At 39.5% G+C, this 21,119-nt stretch overlaps 1 protein-coding gene across 4 annotated transcripts in view; it reads left to right on the top strand.

The window, feature by feature from the left end:
• Positions 1 to 236: 236 nt before the first annotated feature.
• Positions 237 to 21,119, top strand: part of pde4bb (phosphodiesterase 4B, cAMP-specific b) — a 36,918-nt gene continuing 16,035 nt past the window's right edge. Inside the window, exons 1-7 of one of the 4 annotated variants that reach the window (XM_026998301.3) lie at positions 237 to 373; positions 7,394 to 7,522; positions 10,660 to 10,874; positions 17,252 to 17,440; positions 18,398 to 18,434; positions 18,546 to 18,616; positions 18,907 to 18,956. In XM_026998301.3, coding sequence (XP_026854102.2) covers positions 7,481 to 7,522; positions 10,660 to 10,874; positions 17,252 to 17,440; positions 18,398 to 18,434; positions 18,546 to 18,616; positions 18,907 to 18,956 — 604 coding nt within the window. In that variant the 5' untranslated portion in view covers positions 237 to 373; positions 7,394 to 7,480. Of the gene's footprint in view, positions 374 to 2,531; positions 2,551 to 7,393; positions 7,523 to 10,659; positions 10,875 to 11,557; positions 11,885 to 17,251; positions 17,441 to 18,397; positions 18,435 to 18,545; positions 18,617 to 18,906; positions 18,957 to 21,119 lie in introns of those variants that run through there. The other 3 variants (XM_081703187.1, XM_081703186.1, XM_026998303.3) reach the window with 3 other exon arrangements.

Genomic DNA, 21,119 nt, shown 5'->3' with positions numbered 1-21,119 from the left:
GAACAGAATTAGCAGCAGGTCAGAAATGTGTACAGAACATCAATACTTACTTTAAACCGAGAAAAAAAATAAGATAACACGAAAAGAAAATCGTCTTTTTGATGTAACATAGATGCAACATCAATGACATGCGTTTGTGGCCTCCAAATGGGTTCCCAGTCATTAAGAAACCAAAGCCAATGAGAAAAGGGGGGCGTTCCTGTTTACAAGAACTTCCTAAAAACAGTACCGCCCCCGGCTGCAGTGTGGCAGGCGGTTGACGGATGCCCACTTCGAATGGGATAGGAGGGGTTTGCAAAGGAGACTCTTTCATTCGGTTGCCCCATTGTTGTTCTCTGCACGTTGTCTTCGACTTACAAGTGAATAAGCTAAGGTAAGCGGTCTGAATTTGTAAAGAAATATATGCCTGGAAAATATGTCTGGAAATAGCCTAAATCAAGACATTGTTCCTCTTTTGTCGAGGCTTAATTGTTTAATCTTTTCTGACTATGGTGTAAAAAATAAGAAACAGATGATTTCTTGCATCTTAGTTATTAACTTTTTGTGGTGTCATGCGTGTTGTGTAACGAGATGTCGGTTAGTCAGCGAGAAATGATATGTGATCGCGCTAACACACTTCAAGCACTGGAGTTCAGTGTAGTTAGGTTGCAATATAGGGAATAGATGGAGAGTGCCTAACGACACGATTAGACAGAAACGACACCAACAGAAGTTGAACATGTTGGCCAGATACATGCATGCTAGAAAGAGTTCACTGTTCAAACCAGTGTTCGGTTTTTACAGTATTTCGCGTCCAGATGGGCTTAAACGAACACTGCAGATATTAATTCAGCAATCATTATGATATTTTGTACGTGTGTGTGTGTACCTCGCCAAAACGTCAACATCAGCGTGTAAATCCTGGTATTTGAACACGTGCGAGCCAAGATAAAAGCATGCTTGCTATTAAGTTAATATGATCACTTATAACTGCTTAATGTCTACAAGTATGGTAAGCTATTTGAAAATGGTCTGGAAACCTTTTGTTCGTCGTAATATGTTTGTACAATTAAGTATGATTTTACAACATGAATGTGATTAACCTATTGTATCTGCAGTGTCGCTAGCTTATACATTAACGAAAGCACAACCAAAATAGAGCAATTGCCAGGTCTGTTAGAGGATGACTGTATTTACACCAGTGTATGATTAACGTTTATGGTGATGTTTTTATCTCTTAAGAACCCTGCGGTGTTCAGGTTTTATGTTGATGTCTTTTTGCTCTTTATGTAGATGCGAGGATAATTAATTAGCGATATGCAGTAACACATACTGTAAACATAAAGTGAACATAGTTATGCGCTTTATCTGCACACCAGATTGCTCATTGAAAACTAGCCACACCTTATGTAGTAGAATTATATTCAGAACTACTGGGGTTGTTAATGATAATTATTTCGCTATTCACATTTTAGTTAAGGTGTTTTTGTATAGCAGGATACTTAGTGGAGACTTCAATATACGGTATCACTCAGAAGTTCAATAGACTGAATGAAATACATCCCACACCGAATTCCATTATGTCAGTATCGCTCCCTCTCTCTCTCACTCTCTCCTACACAATCTCCACATACATGCAGAAGACCTCTGCTGAAAAGCAACCATCCATCCCTCAGTCTATCTATTGAGGGCATACACCATGCAATAGTGCTGAGAAAGAAGGATTAGCTCAGATGCCCTTATGACTCAGTTAGTATGCACGCACACCTTACATCGAAGGTGTGCAAGCTTTGTCATCCATCATGTTTATCGTGTTTTTCATTATAGTGCATCATGATTGTTGCGTTTAAAATGAGTTAGAAGCAGGCACTGTGTAACTCAAGTGAATTGTCCACTAAGCCTTGTCTAAAATGGTTTAACCTATGTGGGAACTATAATGAGTCACAGTATAGTTCTTTAAGTTTGCTTGTTTTTTGTTTCTTTTGCATAAAATCAGTGCATAACATCAGTTCCATTGCATTAAACAATAAACAAAAGGTACAATAGTGTGTAACTGCATAAGCAGAAATTTTAATTGCCCAGTGGGTTCAGTTTCTAATAAGCTTTGCAGCATCACTATATGGTTCACATGCTTAGCTGTGTAGAATCTCTGCATTATGTGTAAATGTTAATAATATCCTGCATGATTCAATATGTACAAGTTGTGGCTACGCTGTATCAGGTTTGCATTGCGTAACAGAGCAATAGACCACTTATTTTCCGCAAAGTGAATAGTATTTCTATCAACAAATTTATCTCTAATATTTATGCAAGGTTTTCATGCTTATAACAAATGCACCGTTTTCAAGTCATTCTTGGTCCTTCTTTCTCCCTCTGTTTTTCTCAAGAAGTCCTTCATGTTGAAAGTTGCTGAAAGTGTTGAGTGTATAGGCACAGTTCATTGTGCATTAATGACTTGTTTATTCATAATCTTTTATGAATCTCAGATATCCAACTGGTCTTGAGTTTCTCCCAAGATGTGTATTTATTAAAAATGCAGTAACCAACAAACACTGATATGTTCATTGCTCTGTAAGTAGACTTTTTCCAGCTTTAAAGTTTTGAATATTGCTTCAAATTTTGATAATTTATACTAAAATTAATTCGTTAAATTGGTGGGGTGAGATTATCACAAATTATTTGATAATACAGATTCTTATATAATAATACACATGCATTGTCATCAACCACAGCAAAGAAATAATACATTTGTGTTGGATTTTACTAAATAGTTGTGCATTTTCAAACACACTCTGTGTTTTCCTGGTTAATGTGTCTGAATGAAAAAAACTGTTGCAAAGATGGGTCCTGGAGCTGTGCTGAGCCATTTGTATTTTCTGCTTCACAAACACTGGAAAGCTTTTTCTTCATGCAGAAGAGCCCAAGCAGTCGAAATGTAATCAGTATGATGCACTGAAGGTTAAAAGCAAAGATAAATTTTCTGGGATGGTGTTGTAGGTTTAAAACTCATATCACTGTCAATGCTAGCATTATCTGTTAGGTCAAAGTAAAAAAAAGACTGTCACTCTGGAAGGTAAAATGTGTGTTCTGGCAGCTGTAATAGAAAGCTTGCACTTTGGTCACTTTCTTCTGGCGGTCAGAGCACATGTTTGTCACATGGAAGACATGGTTAGGCATGGTTAGGCAAGCCAAGGTATGCCTTGGTTTATAGGCCAAAATTGGGACCAACACTGCCTGAACTTTCAGTTTTACTCTCACAAAACAATGACAGCAGTTGCTGCAAGTTCTATTATAGCCAAAAAATGCTGCTTTTGTAGCCATGTCATAGTGGAAGTGTCATTGACTGGTTCTTTCGGGCTGGTGTCAGAGTAGCCCATACTTCCTCCCAGAAGTTATACATTTGAAACCAATGAATAAAAATCTTGTATTAACATATGAGTCACCTAACCCTAACCATAGCCTAGTACTGTATTGCAATAACCTTGTTTTATTTATCTAAGCTGCCACCCACATTGTCTTCCAAAAGTACATGGCCAATGAAATTAATGTTGACACTGCTAATCAAATTGATTTCAGCAGTCTCACAGTGTATTTCACTAACTATGCTGAGGCTGGACAAGTTGTTGTGCTCTGAAAGTAAAACGATAGTTTATTTAACAGAGTTAACAATTCCATTTGAGGATGCAGTAGATGAAAGTTTTGAGAGGGAGAATCTTAAGTCTGCAGACTTGGTGGCTGAGCTGAGAGAATGCAGGTGACATAGCATAAGACTGGTAGAGATAGGTGTTGGGGGATTTGTAGCTAAGTCTTCTGCATCCTTGCCTGGGCAGTTCAGCTTTAGAGGCTGTAAACTAAGCGTAGCTGTGAAGGAGTTATCAGAAGTAGCTGAAAAGGCTAGTCAGTGATTGTGGATAAGGACAGCCCAGACAAGTTGGGGAAATACACTATAAAGGTGGAATGGCAGAGGTATTTTATATGGTGATGTATTAGGTACAATCTATGTGGAACTGGCTGCACTGAGTATGCATTAGCGGTGCTATTGGGTCTGGGTACGGCCTTAGTCACCCAGGAAGCCAACACAGATTTTTATGGAAGTGAGTGGCAGCATGAGGGCAGCACAGTTATGTGTACTATTGGCATAGAGTATAAAGCCCATATGGAACTGGGGGCCGAATTGTGCAGTTTCAGTGGAGCGGCTTGGATTAAAAGTGATCTTGTAGGGGGGGTGTGGCTGGGAAGCCAGACTTTACTGAAGAGCCTTCTGGAGGTGTTGTGGGCTTAATTCAGCAAATCACAGACAAAGGGAGGTGCCTTCCTGATAACCCCTGAGAAGAGCTTGTGATGTTGTGGTTTCTGGTATGGAGTGAGAGGGCTGGGTGCTATGTGAAGCACCCATGGATTGGCATAATACATTTTATATCTTATCCTGTGTATAATTACAATATACATTTAGACAAACATGAATACTGGGTAGACCTCTCCAGAATGGACTTGGAGCTGGTTTAAATCATATCTAGAATTGCAACTGATATTAACATGTGAGGTCCCCCAAGACTCAATTGCTGCACCCCTTCTATTAAATGTATACATGCTACCATTAGCCAAATCCTGCAAGAAAACAAAACAGTCTAGTGATTTATGGTCCCATAGACTCACTGTGTAAATGTATAGAGCACTTTGACAGCTGGATGTACCAGTTTTCTGAAACTTAATAAGGGCAAAACAATTCTATTTACAGAAAAAAGGCTTAATGTGAGTGCCTTCAGTCCAAGGCACTACATACCAAAAACCAAGTTAGAAAAATAAACTTTTCCATGCTGTAATTTCTAACAGGTTAGACTTCTGCACTAAACTCCCTAGTGGCCTTCCAAAAATACTGTTAGACAGCATTAGCTAATTCAAAATGCTGTCGCTTCAAACGCTACCTTGGCCGAAGAGAAGTGAACATATTACTCCAATTCTAAGGCCCTTACCCTGGCTTCCATTTAGCTACAGGATTGATTTCAGAGTGTTACTGCTTGTTTATAAATCATTAAATTGTTTGGGACCTAAATATATCTCTGCCATGCTATAAGAATACAACCCAAATAGGCCTCAGAGATCAATACAGTCTGGTCAATTATTAGTGCCTGGAATTAGAATAAAACATGGTGAGGCAGCTTTCAGCTTTGCTTGATCCAATTTCCTTTTAGATTTTTCCTTTTATCTTTTTATTTTCTTATTATCCTTTTAAGTTCTGTCTTGTTAATTTATCTTATCATTTAAAGCTCTGTTCTCTATTCTTTATGAAAAGCATAATGTAAAATGTAGTATACTTGTCTTGTCTTATTTTATTGTACTCAAGTTGAAGAAAGCAACTACCCATTAGAAATACTTATAGTCTATAAATTGTGGATAAATCTGGTACAGTAATTAAAATGATCATTGTCTCTCCAGCACTGCTATAAGAGGACTGAATCAGCTACACTGGCTGGAGTTGATTGAATTGTTCCAATTTATTACAACTCTAATACCCATAGGCTGGAATTACTTTGTATTGTTACGGTAATTTGTGTTCCTTTTGAGTTTTGACAGCTCTCAAACAATATTTACTTAGTATTAATGATATTAAAGGATTAAATAGCTAGAATTTAAAATATATCTATGAAGCATGGTAATGAGCAAATCCATCTACATTTATGCATATAGATAACAACAAAACACAAATAGCCGATAACAAAAGACATCTCTGAACAGTGTTTTAAAGGGTCTTTTTGTTGTGTAATAGTTCTCTATCACACTGGTCTGAAAAGTGGAAGACCACATTCCATATTGACCTATGTCACCTCCATAATGGTTTTGTTTAAGTCATTTCTCTGGTCACCCATAACTTTGTTTTTAGATTTTTATCTCTCAACACTCAGAAAGTCAACACTCTCTCAACACTCAGAAAGTCACTTTGAAGACCGTCGTGTCCACTCTTATCACTTATTTGCTTGCTTGCATTGGTCTGCATTCATACAGTGGCATCATTACTGACAACCATGGAACAGACCATTACAGGGATCAGGGGTGGTGCTGCAGTAGCACATACAATTTTCAAAAATATAGTCATATATATTATTTAACATCAATACATATACCTCATTTGTATTGGTCACTTGGCTCTGAGGACTAGGGGGTCCTCAGTGGACAAGGGGGTCCTCAGTGGCTGCAAATCTTTGTCTAGTGCAAAGACCACCCCTGTGAAGATGATCCCAGTTGGCAACACTGTGAATCACTTAGCAGCATAGGAAGAAGCACATAGATTGTGTTAAACTTTTAACTAAAAACCTTTCCACCTTTATCCATGTGGTTCTACTATATTAAGTACACTCACAGCTAAATATTTGAAAAACTGAAATGGATTACTGCTTAATTGACCCTTTGCTTCATGTTTTGAAATCTATTTTACAACCGTTACCACCGCCATCTATAATGTGGTGCCAAACGAAAAGAAAAATGCACATATCTGCCCACCCTCTAAAAACAAAGAAAAGAAAAGGGAAAGAAAAAACATAAGTTGGTTGTACTCAAAGATCTCATGTCATTGTTTTTCAAACTGTTTACAGAATTGAAGTCTTCAGTGAGGTAGCGGGCTCTATGGCTGTTCATTGTATCCCCAGACAGTTGTTTTCTAATAAATAAATCATTTTCTAATTACAAGTATCCGGTGTCATCCAAAGAAGGATGGGCCACCCCTTTGAGTCAGGGTTTCCTCTCAAGGTTTCTTCCTCATGCTCTATGGAGTTTTTCCTTGCCACTGTCATCCTTGGTTTGCTCACTTTGGGCTTGGACTCAGCCATTTGTAAAGCTGCTTTGTGACAACAGCTGTTGTAAAAAGCGTTATATAAATACATTTGACTTTGAATTTAATTAAAACTATATTAAATAACAAATAATAAACAGGCTGTGCAAATGCAGTGTGTATATTGGAGGGCTTGCAGGAAACTGGTCCAAACCAGAAGCACCCTAAAGCGTCCTCCTGTACTTTTAGCTTCAGAAGATCAGCACCATTTAAAAAAGGACAAAGAGTCCAGACAGTGTCAATAGAAGCCGGGACGGTTTCACTGTGGTATGGCTCTTTTGCCAAAGGTCAATCTGACCTTTTCTCTCAGGAAACAGTCTCTGATGGAATATTTCTGGCTTGACAGTAATTCTATATTTCTGTTTTTAAAGAAATGGGTATCGCAGGCATGATGGAGAAAAAAGCTGGCACTATGCATTCAGTCAGTGGTGAGACCGTTTTTATAAGCTTGAGGCAGTCTTTAGAATGTAGCATTTGTTCTCATCTTTTGGCATTGTAAAAAAATTTTCAAGACTGTGCTAACCTCCTGAATTCTGAAGATGAGCCTGCTTATGCCCACAAAGATGTGCTCTCTCTCTCCTGAAACAGCTGCCTCTTTGAAAAGGTCCGTCTGCATTCAGCACGTGTGTCCTCAGGAGAGGTGGGAGACCTTGCGGACATCTGAATGTAGGGAGCATGAGGAAGAGCTGCAGTGTGTTGACAGTGATGTCCAAAGACGTGAGTTCAGTTGACACTGTCCACCCTTGTTCATATCTGAACATTAGCATATTGGTGCTATTGTTTCCACCAGTGGTTTATGCTACCTTTTCAAGCTATCTTTCATGCACATTTCCCAGTGTGGAAATTTGGCTTTAGTGCACCACACACAACAATACACACTTAAACATTAACGTCACCATCACTCATCTGTTATTTCATTAATTGTTGTTGCTAACAGGCTTTCTTATTACACACATGCACAATCACTCTAACCAGTGTTTCCTTTAGTGCAACAAAATCAAGGCAAATCACAGGATGTCTTTCATACAGTACTCTGTGGTTTATAACAGCAGCATGAGAAATATGTCTCAATGTGAAAAGATGAAAAATGAGAACTGGGAAGCAGATTGGTATGGAGTGTAGCTCGTTTATGCTAGTGAGTGAAAACCCACGCCAGTGTGGCAGCCCGGCTTCCCACTGGCCTGACTGTGGTGAGGGGTGGGGCCAGACAGGCCACACCTCCCATCTGTTTCTTTTGCCATAGTCAGAGTCTGTTCATGCCACCCGTTCATGCTCTCTGGGGGCCTTATTGATTTGCAGGCTGTAAATAAGGAGACCCCTGCCCCCAGCACAGAGCCTCTTGCTTATTAAAGCCCTATAATCTTTTTTTTTTTTTTTTTTTTTTTGCCATTGAGTGGCACAAGATCAACATTTAGCAAGACTTGATGTGTCCTGAAATCTATATTATTATGTCTGTTCATGTTAAATAAGATATTTTCATTGATTAGTTAAATTGTTCCATTTGTGTTTATTGATATTGCACAGACAGCATATATTGTCTCTATTTGCAGTGTCACTCTTTAGTTTGTAACTGTGATGCTTCTTTTTAGCCTTAACCCTAATAATGAAAGAAGAATAGATTTTAGTAGTGGAAAAACATTTAAGACATTAATCTAAGGAGAATCCTTAAAGTTAAGAAATAATTGAATTTCTTGCAAATTAAAACATCCCCTGAAACATTCATGGTGATAACATGGGGTTAGTGGAATTTCTTGAATATTGTCAGTAATTAATTACTGAGTAATAAGCTTTACTGTGAAGCCATCTTTTTATTAGTGCACACAGGTAATGTAGATGTAGGTGATTTGCTAAGTAAAATACTAGCTACTTAACGTCTTATAATCCCCACTAAGATAGTGAACATGAATCGTTGTGTTTTTCCACAGTTCTCTTGTATACAACATCAGTTCTCAGTTCCCAAAGGTCTTGTGAATCTGGACAAATGTGCACTGACTAAACCTATAATTTGATTTGATGAACTAGATCAATAGTTTCCAGTGCATCACCCTAGCACTCCTGGAGTGCTGAGACAGTACTGTCTAGTTTCACACAGACCTTAAGGGTTTGCAAGTTTTGTTGAAAAACGGTGTTATTCAACCAATATAATGGTAAAAAGGAAGCAAAGTGGTTGACATAGTAACAAGGCTTCCTCTCGATTACCTAATGCCTGACCTTGTATTGTTCTTTGTGCCTCTTCTTCAACCTGTGCAGCCATTTTGGTGTATCATTAATGCAGTTTAGCCTTGCTAATGGCAGTGTTGCAATGACATTTGTCAAGATTTAATTTCAACACTTCCAAGGCCATTCATGGTGCTTGGAAACAGCTTTACCATTAAGACACACATTCAGTTTACAGCTGTGGTGCTGAAAAGAGGAACAGGTTTTTTTTAGCTTAATTTGTATACTGAAAGCTAAATTTGTAGACTGAATGATGAACTTCCCAATGTTAGCTTTATTTAATGCAATGAAAATAACTTATCAGTGTTAGCTTGATTTATTAATTTAATAATAATTATAATCATTGCTTAATAACTATTGGGCAGAGGAATAATACTAACTGCACCACAACCTTTTTCACAGCCTAGAATCATTGATCACTGAACTCTCATATTTATATTAGTTTAAAGTCACCAGGATGTTGATAAAAGCTTTGAGGTTGTAGTGTATTAACCAGTGGAACAAATATTTTGTGTCATTTATTATTAGTTTAGCTGAAATATAGTAGAATGGTATCAGTCTATGGCTAGATGAAAAAGTGCCATAGAGATTTTGGGGAAAAAAACCCATATTGTACTGGCAGCACTGGTAAGGCTGCTATACTCAATTAAACAGGTTTATAGCCTGGTCTGTGTAAAACTGTTTATACTTAAAAAAACAACAACTGTGGGACACTGAATGTCTGTTCTCTCTCAGAAACAGAATAGGATATCTGTTCTTAATCACTCTCACCGCTTCCTTTCTGTTTTTCTTACCATATATTTTTCTTTATCTGTCACACACACTCACACACAAACACACACACACACACACACACACACACACACACGCACAAACACACACTCCCCGTTCCCTCACTCCTTCAGGGAGTACTCGGGAAACTCCAGCTAAGACTCTGCCTCCCATTTTCTGAAAAATCCTGACATGGATATGAACTCCATTCACACTGATATATCCATGATGTGGTCACATATTGAAAACAGTACATTATTCATGAGCCTTGCTGACAGGCTGCGGTTGCTTCCAAACCTTCACGGAAACACAGCAGACCATTAAATGTATAATATCTATAAAACACTCTCAGCTGACAGGAACAGGCTGTTCTGGAAGTGGCAGTGTTCAAAATGGCTCCTGATCAATCAGCTAAAATGCACTTTGTCACCCTTCCATATAAATGTAGTCTATGTGCTTGTCCAACTAGATTGCAATTAATTGGTTAGATATTTTACATCTTCAGTGAAGGCATACATGATAATTATAAGGAAACATTTTAGATGGAAAAAATAATACGGAGTCATGTTAAAACATGTCTTAAAACACTTTTGGAGAGTAATTAGGAGAAGCACTGTTCAGCTCAGCTTATAGTAAAAGTGTGCCCTCTTCTGTACAAATGTACTTACTACAATCAGGCTGTGGTTTTACCTTGTCTTTAAGCGAACTGTTGGGCAAGGACTCACCTAATGCCTCTCTCCCTCTGTTCTGTCCTGTAGTCTTTGTAATTTTCTGTTCAGCATAATACTTTAAGGCAACTTTCAGGTTTATTGTTCTGTAATTATACAGAATTATAATTGTAATTGTAATTATATCTTTGCTGGCAGGACAGCAAGGAGGTACCAGCCTTCCTTGGGGCCACTCTGGGCGCAGACCTGCACAGACGCTGCCGCCGCCACTCAGGCACGTTGGTGCTGCCGCCATTGTCATGGCGACAGGCGGAGAGGGCACGGTCTCCCGAGGAGGACCTCATGAGCCGTCCCACCTCACTTACCATCACCACGACTCCACGAATAGACATCACTCCAGTGCCACCTGACAGGTGAGGCCATTTCATCATTTCAGGGTTCACATGAGGTAAAACTATAACATAAGAGGGTGAATTATTATGCAGATTTTTCTGAGATTTGTATTGTTTTAATAGCCTTTGAAATTTGCCCACATGATACATTTACATACTTGGCAGACACTCTTATCCAGAGCAGATTACATTTCCAAGCAGAGGTAGGCGAGATTAGTGTTAGGACTCTTATTGGTGTGGAATAGAGTACTTGTCTGTATGGGGTTTTAAACCCCATTCCACCACAGGAGAGGCTGCATTGTTACCCACTACACTATACCAACCACAAGTGAGTTTTTACCCACCTTTTTCGTACATACCTCTTATAAAACCTTAACATCCTCAGTAATAAGGTTTTCTGAGATTTCAGTGTACGTGATTCCCCCTGAATTTTTAAACCTTGTAAGCCTGCATTCACACACCACAGTCTATTGATATTCCTTGATCCTTCTTATCCATGATGGTTTTCTCTGCACCTGCCTTAATGTCTCAGATACACACAGACTCTGAACAGTTCCGGGCTTGCCCACTGCTCACCGAGGACCCTGGGAATTAGGCAAAGTGGGTGTGGCCTGTAAATGGGTGTGGCCTGAAGTTGAATGTTTAGCAAGCCCACAGGAGGGTGGGGGTGGAAAGCAAGGGCCCCTGGGGTGAGGGTGAGAGAGAGAGCAAAGGGGAGGAGGGTGAGAAAAAAAGAGAGGGTAAGGACATTCTGCTTGCAGTCTTCTGCACTCTCACTGCTGCTGGAAGTCTAAGGCCAGGCCAGTGGTGAAGCATTTAGGAGGCATGGATCTGAGCCAGGAATCGGACATGAGCTGCGGGGAACTGAAGGTGCCACTCCAGGGGGAGGCACAGGGCCAGCCTGGGGTCAAGGAGTGGGAGCCAGCCGCAGCGGGGTTACTGTGCACCTCGCCGCACGTGTTCCGGAAGTTACTGGTCAAAAAGAGTGTGCGCCAGCAACGGAGGTTCACTGTAGCGGTGTCTCATACGTGGTAAGAGGAAAAGGGTTTCATAAAGAGGGATCCGTGTGTTTGTGTGTGTGTGTGTGAGTGAGAGTGAGAGTTTGAGTGTGTCAAGAGAATTGTTAAGGGAGAACACGGTTCAAAATGACTTCCATGCTGTTGTGACTTTGTGAAAATATTCTGGGAATGTGCTTCACTACCATGTGTTTAACTGAGGAGCTTCAGCATGCAATCATTAATCATATGCCAGATGAACCACTTAGATTTGCTTGATCTGTCCTGATATATTCATATGACAGGTGTAAGGTTTAGAGGGCTATTAGTATGTTGCGAATATGAATTAAAGTGTGTTAGGAGAGGGGAAGCTCTGTGTTATTCAGGGACAGTCTGGGTACTGGTGTCTTCTGGTTACCCGCTCTTGAGATGGTTTTAACATCTTTAGCTTGCCAGTTATGATGACTGCGCATTTTAAGAGGTAACTAGAGCCTATGCTCCACATGCACACACTCGCACACACACACGCATGCACACACACACACACACACACACACACACACACACACACACACACACACACACACACACACTGAGCTAGTTTTACAAGATTCAAGGGTATGGAAATAGGTGGTCTTGCTCAACCCTTCCACTGTGTCTTAAGTTGTCCCATGAGCGTACCCTTCTGCACTTGCTTGGGTCATAGCTTAATATCATTTGACCCAGTGCCTCCGTATACCAAACATAACAACAAGTTCCTTCAACAGTGCGTTTCTTCTCTGTTTCTCATAAATGCAACCAACATAATTCGTGCACAGGTGATATTTTTTTAATTTATTGGGGTTTTTTTAAGGAATTGATTACACGGTACCTCTAAAAAATTAATCTATGTTCAGTTTAGACTTGTAAATAATTTTAAGTCACTGTAGCCCTTATAATTTCAAATAAAACAACTGTTTTAAAAAGAAAGACTTTTAATTACACAGATACTACACAATATTTAAAAAAAACACTTAAGAAAAGAGAGGAAGAGTGTGTTTATCCATAGAGCCAGGTGAATTATTATCTTAACCTTCTTAAGACCCAGATCATGTTGGAAGCCAATTTCTGAGATGTCCTCACATGTTGGCACGGTGTCTCAAAGCATTTTATTACAACACTTTTCTCCACTAATTATCACACGTACTGGATGCCAGGTTTCTACATTACTTTATAAGAAAACCACAAGAAAATACCAAAACATATTCATTAATCCAAAACAGAGAGAGAGACAGCCATAGCTAACATGTCCTTCAGCCCCGTTTCACTCTCAGCTGTGTACGTCAAGTCTCTGCAATCAAATGAGGCAGCTAGAACCTGGAGTTTATTCTCTTCTCATCATTTCCAGCATACTCTCACCATGCATCTAGATCTCCCATTTCTCTCTCTCTCTCTCTCTCTCTCTCTCTCTCTCTCTTTCAGTACATTTTTCTCTTCTGCTCCCTAGCCAGTATGCCATTCTGTCTCTCTCTCTCTCTCTCTCTCTCTCTCTCTCTTGCTGCTACTCGCTTTGATAAGTGCATCTCCGTCCTCGGCTCTCTCCATTTCCATGAGCCTTTTCTGTTTCTCAAACCCATTCTATATCTTTGCCTGCTTTGTATACATCGGCCTCGGTCTGCATACGGTCTTCCAGGTCTTTTATCTTCTTCATCTAGACATTCCTCTCCTTGTCTCGGAGACATTCCCTAGTTTCTCATCTTGTTTCTCAGATGCTCCTCCATCTCTATTGGCAGTATCTTCTGGCACTCTTTTCTCTGTGTCTGTCTTTGTTGGAGTCTATATATGAGATGCCCGCAGAACAAGATTCATGCAATGATAGAATGATCCAAGTAGGGAGGACTTTTCCTCAGGGAACAACTCCAGAAAGTTAACTACCCTTTTCATAAATATACCATTTGTCTCATTTTCAGTGGCTTATTGCTCTTCTACAACTATTTCTGAAACAAAATAATCTATGGTACATTTACACTGTTCAGGGGCTGCAGTATTAGATTCTACCGATTACTCTATTGATTAATGGAGTAATCAGAGAGCAAATTATTTTTGATTTATTAAAGAGCAATAGTAAGTATACAAAGATAGAAAAGAGTATAAATGTTTAAGTGCAAAAACAAACAAATAAATTAAAAAGGGTCTTCCTGTTTTTGGTGACCTTTTTATTTTTCTCGTTTTTCAATATATGTGTAGAACATATATTATTTTGCTAGTAATGCTAAGTAATTGTTGATATGAATGGCAAACATAAAATTGTTTGGTTTACACCTGTGTAATAAATATTAGTAGTAGTAGTAGTAGTAGTAGTAGTTACACTTATATAGTGCCTTTGTCATACCCAAGAATGCTTTTACAGTCAATATTCTGCTTTAATCAATACATACTGGTGAGAAGCAGAAGGCTCATACGGCGTGCTTTCATGCATATAATATGATATATATAAAATGTACATTTCCAAGGTTACCATGCATGCTATACACTCCAGTCCCGCAAGGGACACCTTGATCATTTCTGCTGTTTGGGATAAACCAAAATACTGTGGGAACAGAAAACTGTGCTTCTATGCTTTATCTTAGCCAAAACATTTCATGATTCAAATATTTCAAAGTGTACATCAAGCAGAACCACACCTGATGTAAATTGTTCAATCAGTTGATCTCAGTCTGTAATAAGTTGAGAGGTGTGCTCCTGCTGAAAAATCTGTAGACACACTGGTGCTTTATGGAAAGGATTGGTGACACCAGGCACAAAGGGAGGTGCTTTAAGTGTGATCCATGTTATATAATATGCAAATTCAATGTATATTCAATATAATCTTAACAAAATGCTGGTGACAACTCACAAATGCTACGGATATTACAAAAACACAAACGATACGAGCATATACATTTTATAAGTTTTATAACGCCTTTATTTTTTCAGTGGTGCAGTTACCCAAAAGTTTACCACTTTTACAGACCGAATATTCACCTTCTGTGTTTCTTTCAATGTGCTGAACACAGTTGTATTTGAAGATCATGAAAATAATTGTGGTCAGCTTTGTGATTTGATGTTTTCCAAAGAGTTAGGGACTAATATAACCCAAGCGGCCAGATCACATCCAGCAAAGTCCCAGGTCCAAACAAACTGTACAGTGTCAACTAGTGGACAATGACGAACAAGTATGAGTGGTCAGCTGTGCTGTTTAACACTGTTGTTTTACAGTGTTAATCAAATATACATTTATTTTATCAAAATGGCCATGTGGATGTTGTGGCACTATTGCATTAAATTATGAACTATTTTGCATCACTCCCATAACATGGAGAAAGGACCTATACAATTTACATGTCATAACTTGTCATTGTTCCGCAAAGAGATTTTTTACGGCCACTAGGCAAATCCTCTTATAGGTGTCCTACTTTTAGCTAACCTACTGGATGTTTGATCCAACAGTCCAAAGAGATTTTTTTTAAAAGGGGCATTTCTTTAGCCTTTATAAATTTTAGCTTTGTTAGTTTAGCAAATGGAAAAAAACTGTTGTCTTAATTTTATACAAAACATGTAAGTAGATAATGCTGTTCAGTCTTAACATTATTTTTGTTACTGTAACATAACATGGGGATGTGACGGGCAACAGAGAGGAAGTGAGAAGCGAAGTTCCATTTACAAGTTCTTTATTCTTCATACTTTCCACGTTACGTCACCGAGTCTAGTGGGTAGGTCGGAGCGGAGTAGCTTCTGTCTAGTAGGCTCTCGTGGTTCGGCTACTAATGTGCAGCCCTGTCCTTCCGAACCTGTGGGTGTATAAATACGTGTGCAGGTCAATGAGGTGCAGGTGTCACCTGTCAGAAGACAGGCGATTGTGAACGAGGAAAGTGCGTGACACGGTCCTGGTCCTGCAGGGGCATGTCCCCCCCTTTTGGGTATCGGTCTTCCGTGACAGGGCATAGCTCTGACACAGCGATTTGTACGTTAGTTTGACATAAGCAAAAAATCATGATTCTGTCACATAATATAATAAACACATATGACTATGTCATGAAATACAGTCTACCATTAACATGACTATATGACAAACAGCAGTGAGATTGGGATGGATGAGAAATTACCCTAGCCGACTTTAACTTTAGGCAAATAAATCAGTCAAACCCTAACCCAATCAGAAAAGAGATTGTATTAACAAAATCTTCTACAACACTGTATAAGAAACACTTACCAAAAGAGGAATACGGAAGTGTCGAGAAGAAAAGATAATGTTAGAAGTATCCAATTTCCTTCTTTGCAATTTCTCTTTATTCATATATAGTGAACAGGTTCTGCATAGAGAACAGTTACATTTCCAGTAACTTTCTATGTTTTTTACACAAGTAGCCTGTAGTGTTGTATATAATAATACATCATAAATTATTATTTGTAATGGATATTATGGAAGAAAAAAACAAACATTGTTGATATTTTCTATCACCAGTTCTGATATTTCTTATTGTTAGTACATCAGCCTGGAAGCAGCACACATATGTGAGTGCTATGTGATGAAGGTTAGGAAGATGCATCCAACTTCTTTAAACATTGCATCCTTAATTTGCTTTAAGAGTACAATATACACACTTTTAATGTTGTATCTTGAAGTAGCTGCAGTGTAGATACATTGGTAGGTAAATGTAGCACTTTTTCTCTGTAGCTTGTGGTGTACCTAACAACTAATATTAGCTACATTTTAAAGAGAGTAGCTTGGCTGTGGATCAGTTAGCTTGTACCTAGAAAAAGCTGCTGTTTCAAGGTAGATTCCCCAACACTGGATATATATGCTATTTTATTAATAAAACAGGCATAGGTCTACCTCTCTCATTGTAGTATTATGCCATAATTATAATGATTCTATATTCTTGTATTTATACTAAACTCCTGTACCCCCAAAAGCAAAATCATAGACTGAAGGAAGGGGTTGCAAAGTGTCAGCAGGTGCTATGTTCCTTTATATGATCTGTGGTTGTGTCTCTCAGCATATCTCACTGCCTGAGTCCTGCTACCTGCTACTAGGTACTGGATTGTCTCAGGAGCTCCTTTGCACAGTCTGCACCTTGAGTCTTTTTCCCTTTTTTTTAAGTCATTATTGCCCCCTTCATCAGGAGAGTGGGAGCCTACACAACTTGTGTAGTATGCATTATAAGAACTGTAATTTATTATAAGAACTGATCATTTAACCCTTATGCCACCCTGCACCATTTAACATGGAGTGGCATGGAGTTCAGTTCCTTGCTTAAATACCACCGGTTGGTCATCTGATTACTGTGTTTAGCATTTGTGTTAAGCTGAGGAGTTGTCACATGTCACATGACTCCCCACCTTCACGTCTCGCCTGATCTTGACCCTCTTCTCCTCCTCTAGTTTGGAGGTGGAGAACGGCCTGTCCACAGATGGCAGTCCTCTTCAGCCGTCACCCAGCTCAGGCCTGGTGCTGCACCCCAGCACGGCGGGCCACGGACAACGTCGTGAGTCCTTCCTGTACCGCTCAGACAGTGACTACGACCTGTCGCCCAAGTCTACCTCCCGCAACTCCTCCATCACCGGCGATCTGTGAGTGGCTTTCACACACACTGCCGGTTGTTAGATGAAGATGTGTTTATGGCAATGTTCTTCTCAGTAACCTGCGGAAAAATGGAGATTTTGGAAAAACAAAAACAAATAATTTATAAATAAATAAATAAATAAACAACCCTTTCAAAACAGTATATCTAAATTTACAACCTGATCACTTATTCATTCTCCAGTCCCTTCTGAGAGTCTCTATTTTGATTTGTATGGTTTCTTGAGAGGCAGTTCAGGCTTTTGTATTATTTATAGCTCAACTGTTCTTTTTATCACTTCTTTGCACAAAGTCTTGTAACTTTTGAGTCTATTATTAACTGAAATGTATTTTTCTTAGCCAAACCTACTAGCCAAACTAGACTAGCATACCATACAGCTTTGTTATACAAGTATTTAATGTCTACATACAATATAAACAATATCTACATAAAAATCAAATCTTGATCTCAAAAGTGAAAAGTCACATCAAACCTGTAAATATCTGTATTGTATTACTAGTACTTATGCATATATAAGTAGTGTGTGTGTGTGTGTGTGTGTGTGTGTGTGTGTGTGTGTGTGTGTATATATATATATATATATATATATATATATATATATATATATATATATATATATATATATATATACACACACAATATAAGTAGTAAAAAGGTTTAGCATTTCAAGTATTACAACAGGAATTGTGGATAACGTATTGCATTTTATAAAATGTCCTTAAACTGATTTCGAATGTTACTTATATTTATATAAAATTCCTTTATATGTGTTCATTCATAGTTTAAAGATTTTACGCTCTATGCTGCTTCATTGCTTGTCAACTTGTTATTCCTTGTTTTTTGCCTGTTCACTCGGATAAAGCTCTTCTTTGGTGGATTATCATTGGAGTGTCTGCATTGGGACATTGTCTGGTTTTGTTTAAATGTCTCTTGTTTTGTCCTCCAGTCACGGTGAAGACCTAATAGTCACTCCCTTTGCTCAGGTAAAAGCCTTGCTTACTGCCTACTTCAGCTAGTCCAAACCGCACTCCTTGGTTTTGCTCACGGGATTCTCTGTTTGACTCTGCCTTCCTTCCTTTTATTCTGAACTCCAGGTGCTTGCCAGTCTGCGAACCATCAGGAGTAACTTCAGCATTCTGACCAATGTGCCATGTTCCACCAGCAAGTTAGTAATTCCTCAAAAATACACTGTGAAGAGAGGCCAGTAGAGGGCACACTTGCTTTAGTCTGGTCAGCTGTCTTTTCTGGGCTTGTTGGTTTAATAATTCTAAAGTCCAGTGTTTTATGAATGGAGTTTTTCTCAGCACTTCGCACATGCTGCTATGGGCTGAGATTGAGCCAACGTCTTCTGTATGTGCAATGAGCAGAATGTAAACGTCAGCTAAATTAGTGCATATTTTTTTATTGTTTGCAATGCTTTTGCACTGTGTTACGTTTTCTTCTGTTTTACTGCAGGAGGTCTCCAGTCACCATCCAGGCTCCCTTAAGCAGAGCGTCTCTAACAGGTAAAATTGTCCAGTCACTCGCACAGTTACTGAGTGCGTCTCTTTCATCTAGTTTCAAGTAGTGTTGGCAGCTAATACTGTGTCAGCCCTTTACATGCTATGGTGCTGGGTGATGCAGTAGAGTGTGAACTGCAGTTTTCTGGAGTGTATAGCATATGGCAACACCTGCTTGGTCCCAACCCCCCCAACCCCAACCCCCGGACTTGAATTTTGCATGAAAGGGAAATAACGACTGAATCTTTCAAGAAGAGAGAAATGAGATTGTGTTTGTGTGTGCATGAGAGAGACGGAGGGTGTTTGAGAGAGGGAGAGAGAGAGTTGGGTGGGATGTGAAAGTGTGTAAAGCACATTATGATGCTTTTGAAGATGGAACTTAAAGTATGGTAAACCACACAATAGCAGTGTGTTTGAAAGTGTGTGGGAACGTGGAATTAGATGTGTGTGTGTGTGTGTGTGCGCGCGCGTGTGTTTGATATATGTGTTATGAAAATCGTAGTAAATGTTTGTCCTGAGGTAAAAATCCTTGTCTCATGACCTTCAATCCTCTACAAAAGTTTGATACAGTTTGACATTAGTTTAATGACACACTGTCCTAAACTCATGTCATAAGTGTATGTGTGTGTGTGTGTGTGTGTGTGTGTGTGTGTGCTTTGTTTGGATGTGTGATTCCATGCGTGTGTGTGTATGTATGCGTGTAAAGTGTTTGCATCTCGCACAGCTGCACAGGCCAGGTTAAGGTGGCTCTTTAATCAGCTAGGGGGGTTGGAGATGGTGGGTTGTTTTGGTTCCTGTTTCGTGGGTCTCTGATGCCACATTGACGTCAGCCCTCACCCACCTACCAGCTTTCTCACTTCCTGTCTGCATGAATGGGCACTCCTCCCAGCTCCAGAAAGAAAACACACACACGCACACATGCACACACGCACACACGCACACACGCACATTAAAGACAGCACGGAAGTGTGTTGGCTTCTCTCAGGTGAGCTGAGTACAAGTAGTAGGAAAAATTCTTATGTTTCTCCTCACATGCTGAACCATGCCAAGTGGACAAAAGGATGTGGGACCCTGTGCTTTGAAGATGATTTGGCTGTGGTTGTACTTGAGCTGTACTTGAGTGTACTTTTGTTGTACTTTTCTTTTGCCTTCATAACATTTATGCAAGTTCTCCACCAACCACAAAGATGCACACCTGCGCACACACACGCGCGCGCGCACACACACACACACATTTTAGACATGAGTCAAACCAATGAAACTCTCTTTTACAGTGTTTCAGAAACTGTATGTTTATACAAGATTTAGCAAGTTACCGTCATTATATCTACAAAGTCACTTTATATTTGTTTGGCAAACACATTTTGTGAGTCAGAAAGTTCTGATAAATGTAAAATACCTATTGTAGTTGTATTTTACCTCAGCGGTATGACACAAAGATTTAAAAAAGACATACAAAATGGCCTGAACTTTATGACACATGTCTGATGATTTACTTAATGTTTGTGACCAAATAATGAGCACTGTTTTAAAAGTAACTAAATGTTTGTCTTTGTAAAAAAACAACAACTATGTAGTAGCCTCAATCATCTGAACACAGTGCATAGTGCACGTGTGTGTCACTGCTGTTAGGTAGGTTTGGAGTGGCTGTCTCTTGGGCCAGGTTGTTTGAATTAGGGCCTTTGAAACAACAGAAGCGGTGCGCCGAGGAAAAAAGATTCAGTTTCACACTTGCCGCATTTTATTGCCTCACTGTCATCAATGGGCCTCTCTGCCAGTGTCCTGGCCCTGACCCAGAACTCTTTGCAACACTTCTAGAGAGAGAGAAACACACAAAGAGTGTGGGAAGGGAGACAGAGTAAGACCAACAAGGGAAGAGAAACTGAGAGAAACTGGTGGGGACAAGGAGGTGTGGCATGGACAGTGTAACCCATCGAGAGAAATCTTTAAAGACAAGCCAGACTCTCTCTTTTTGTTCTGATTTTTCTTTGTGGAGTACACACAAACACACACTTTAGCCAAAGGCCTGTCAAATGAAAAAGGAGGTGGCTATACTGGAGACAGACAGGCCAAGCGCAAGCTCAGAGCTGTCCCTGCTGGGCGTGCAGATGGACGGGCATTGGTGGGTCAGGTCAGCCCGGACACCATCAGTCCACCCTGGCGTAGCAG

This window comes from Electrophorus electricus, chromosome 20 (genome assembly GCF_041902795.1).
Source record: "Electrophorus electricus isolate QZ-2024a chromosome 20, ASM4190279v1, whole genome shotgun sequence".
NCBI classification, from domain to species: Eukaryota; Metazoa; Chordata; class Actinopteri; order Gymnotiformes; family Gymnotidae; genus Electrophorus; species Electrophorus electricus.
The sequence above is the reverse complement of the archived record's forward strand: the minus strand, read 5'-3'. Positions and strand labels throughout refer to the sequence as shown.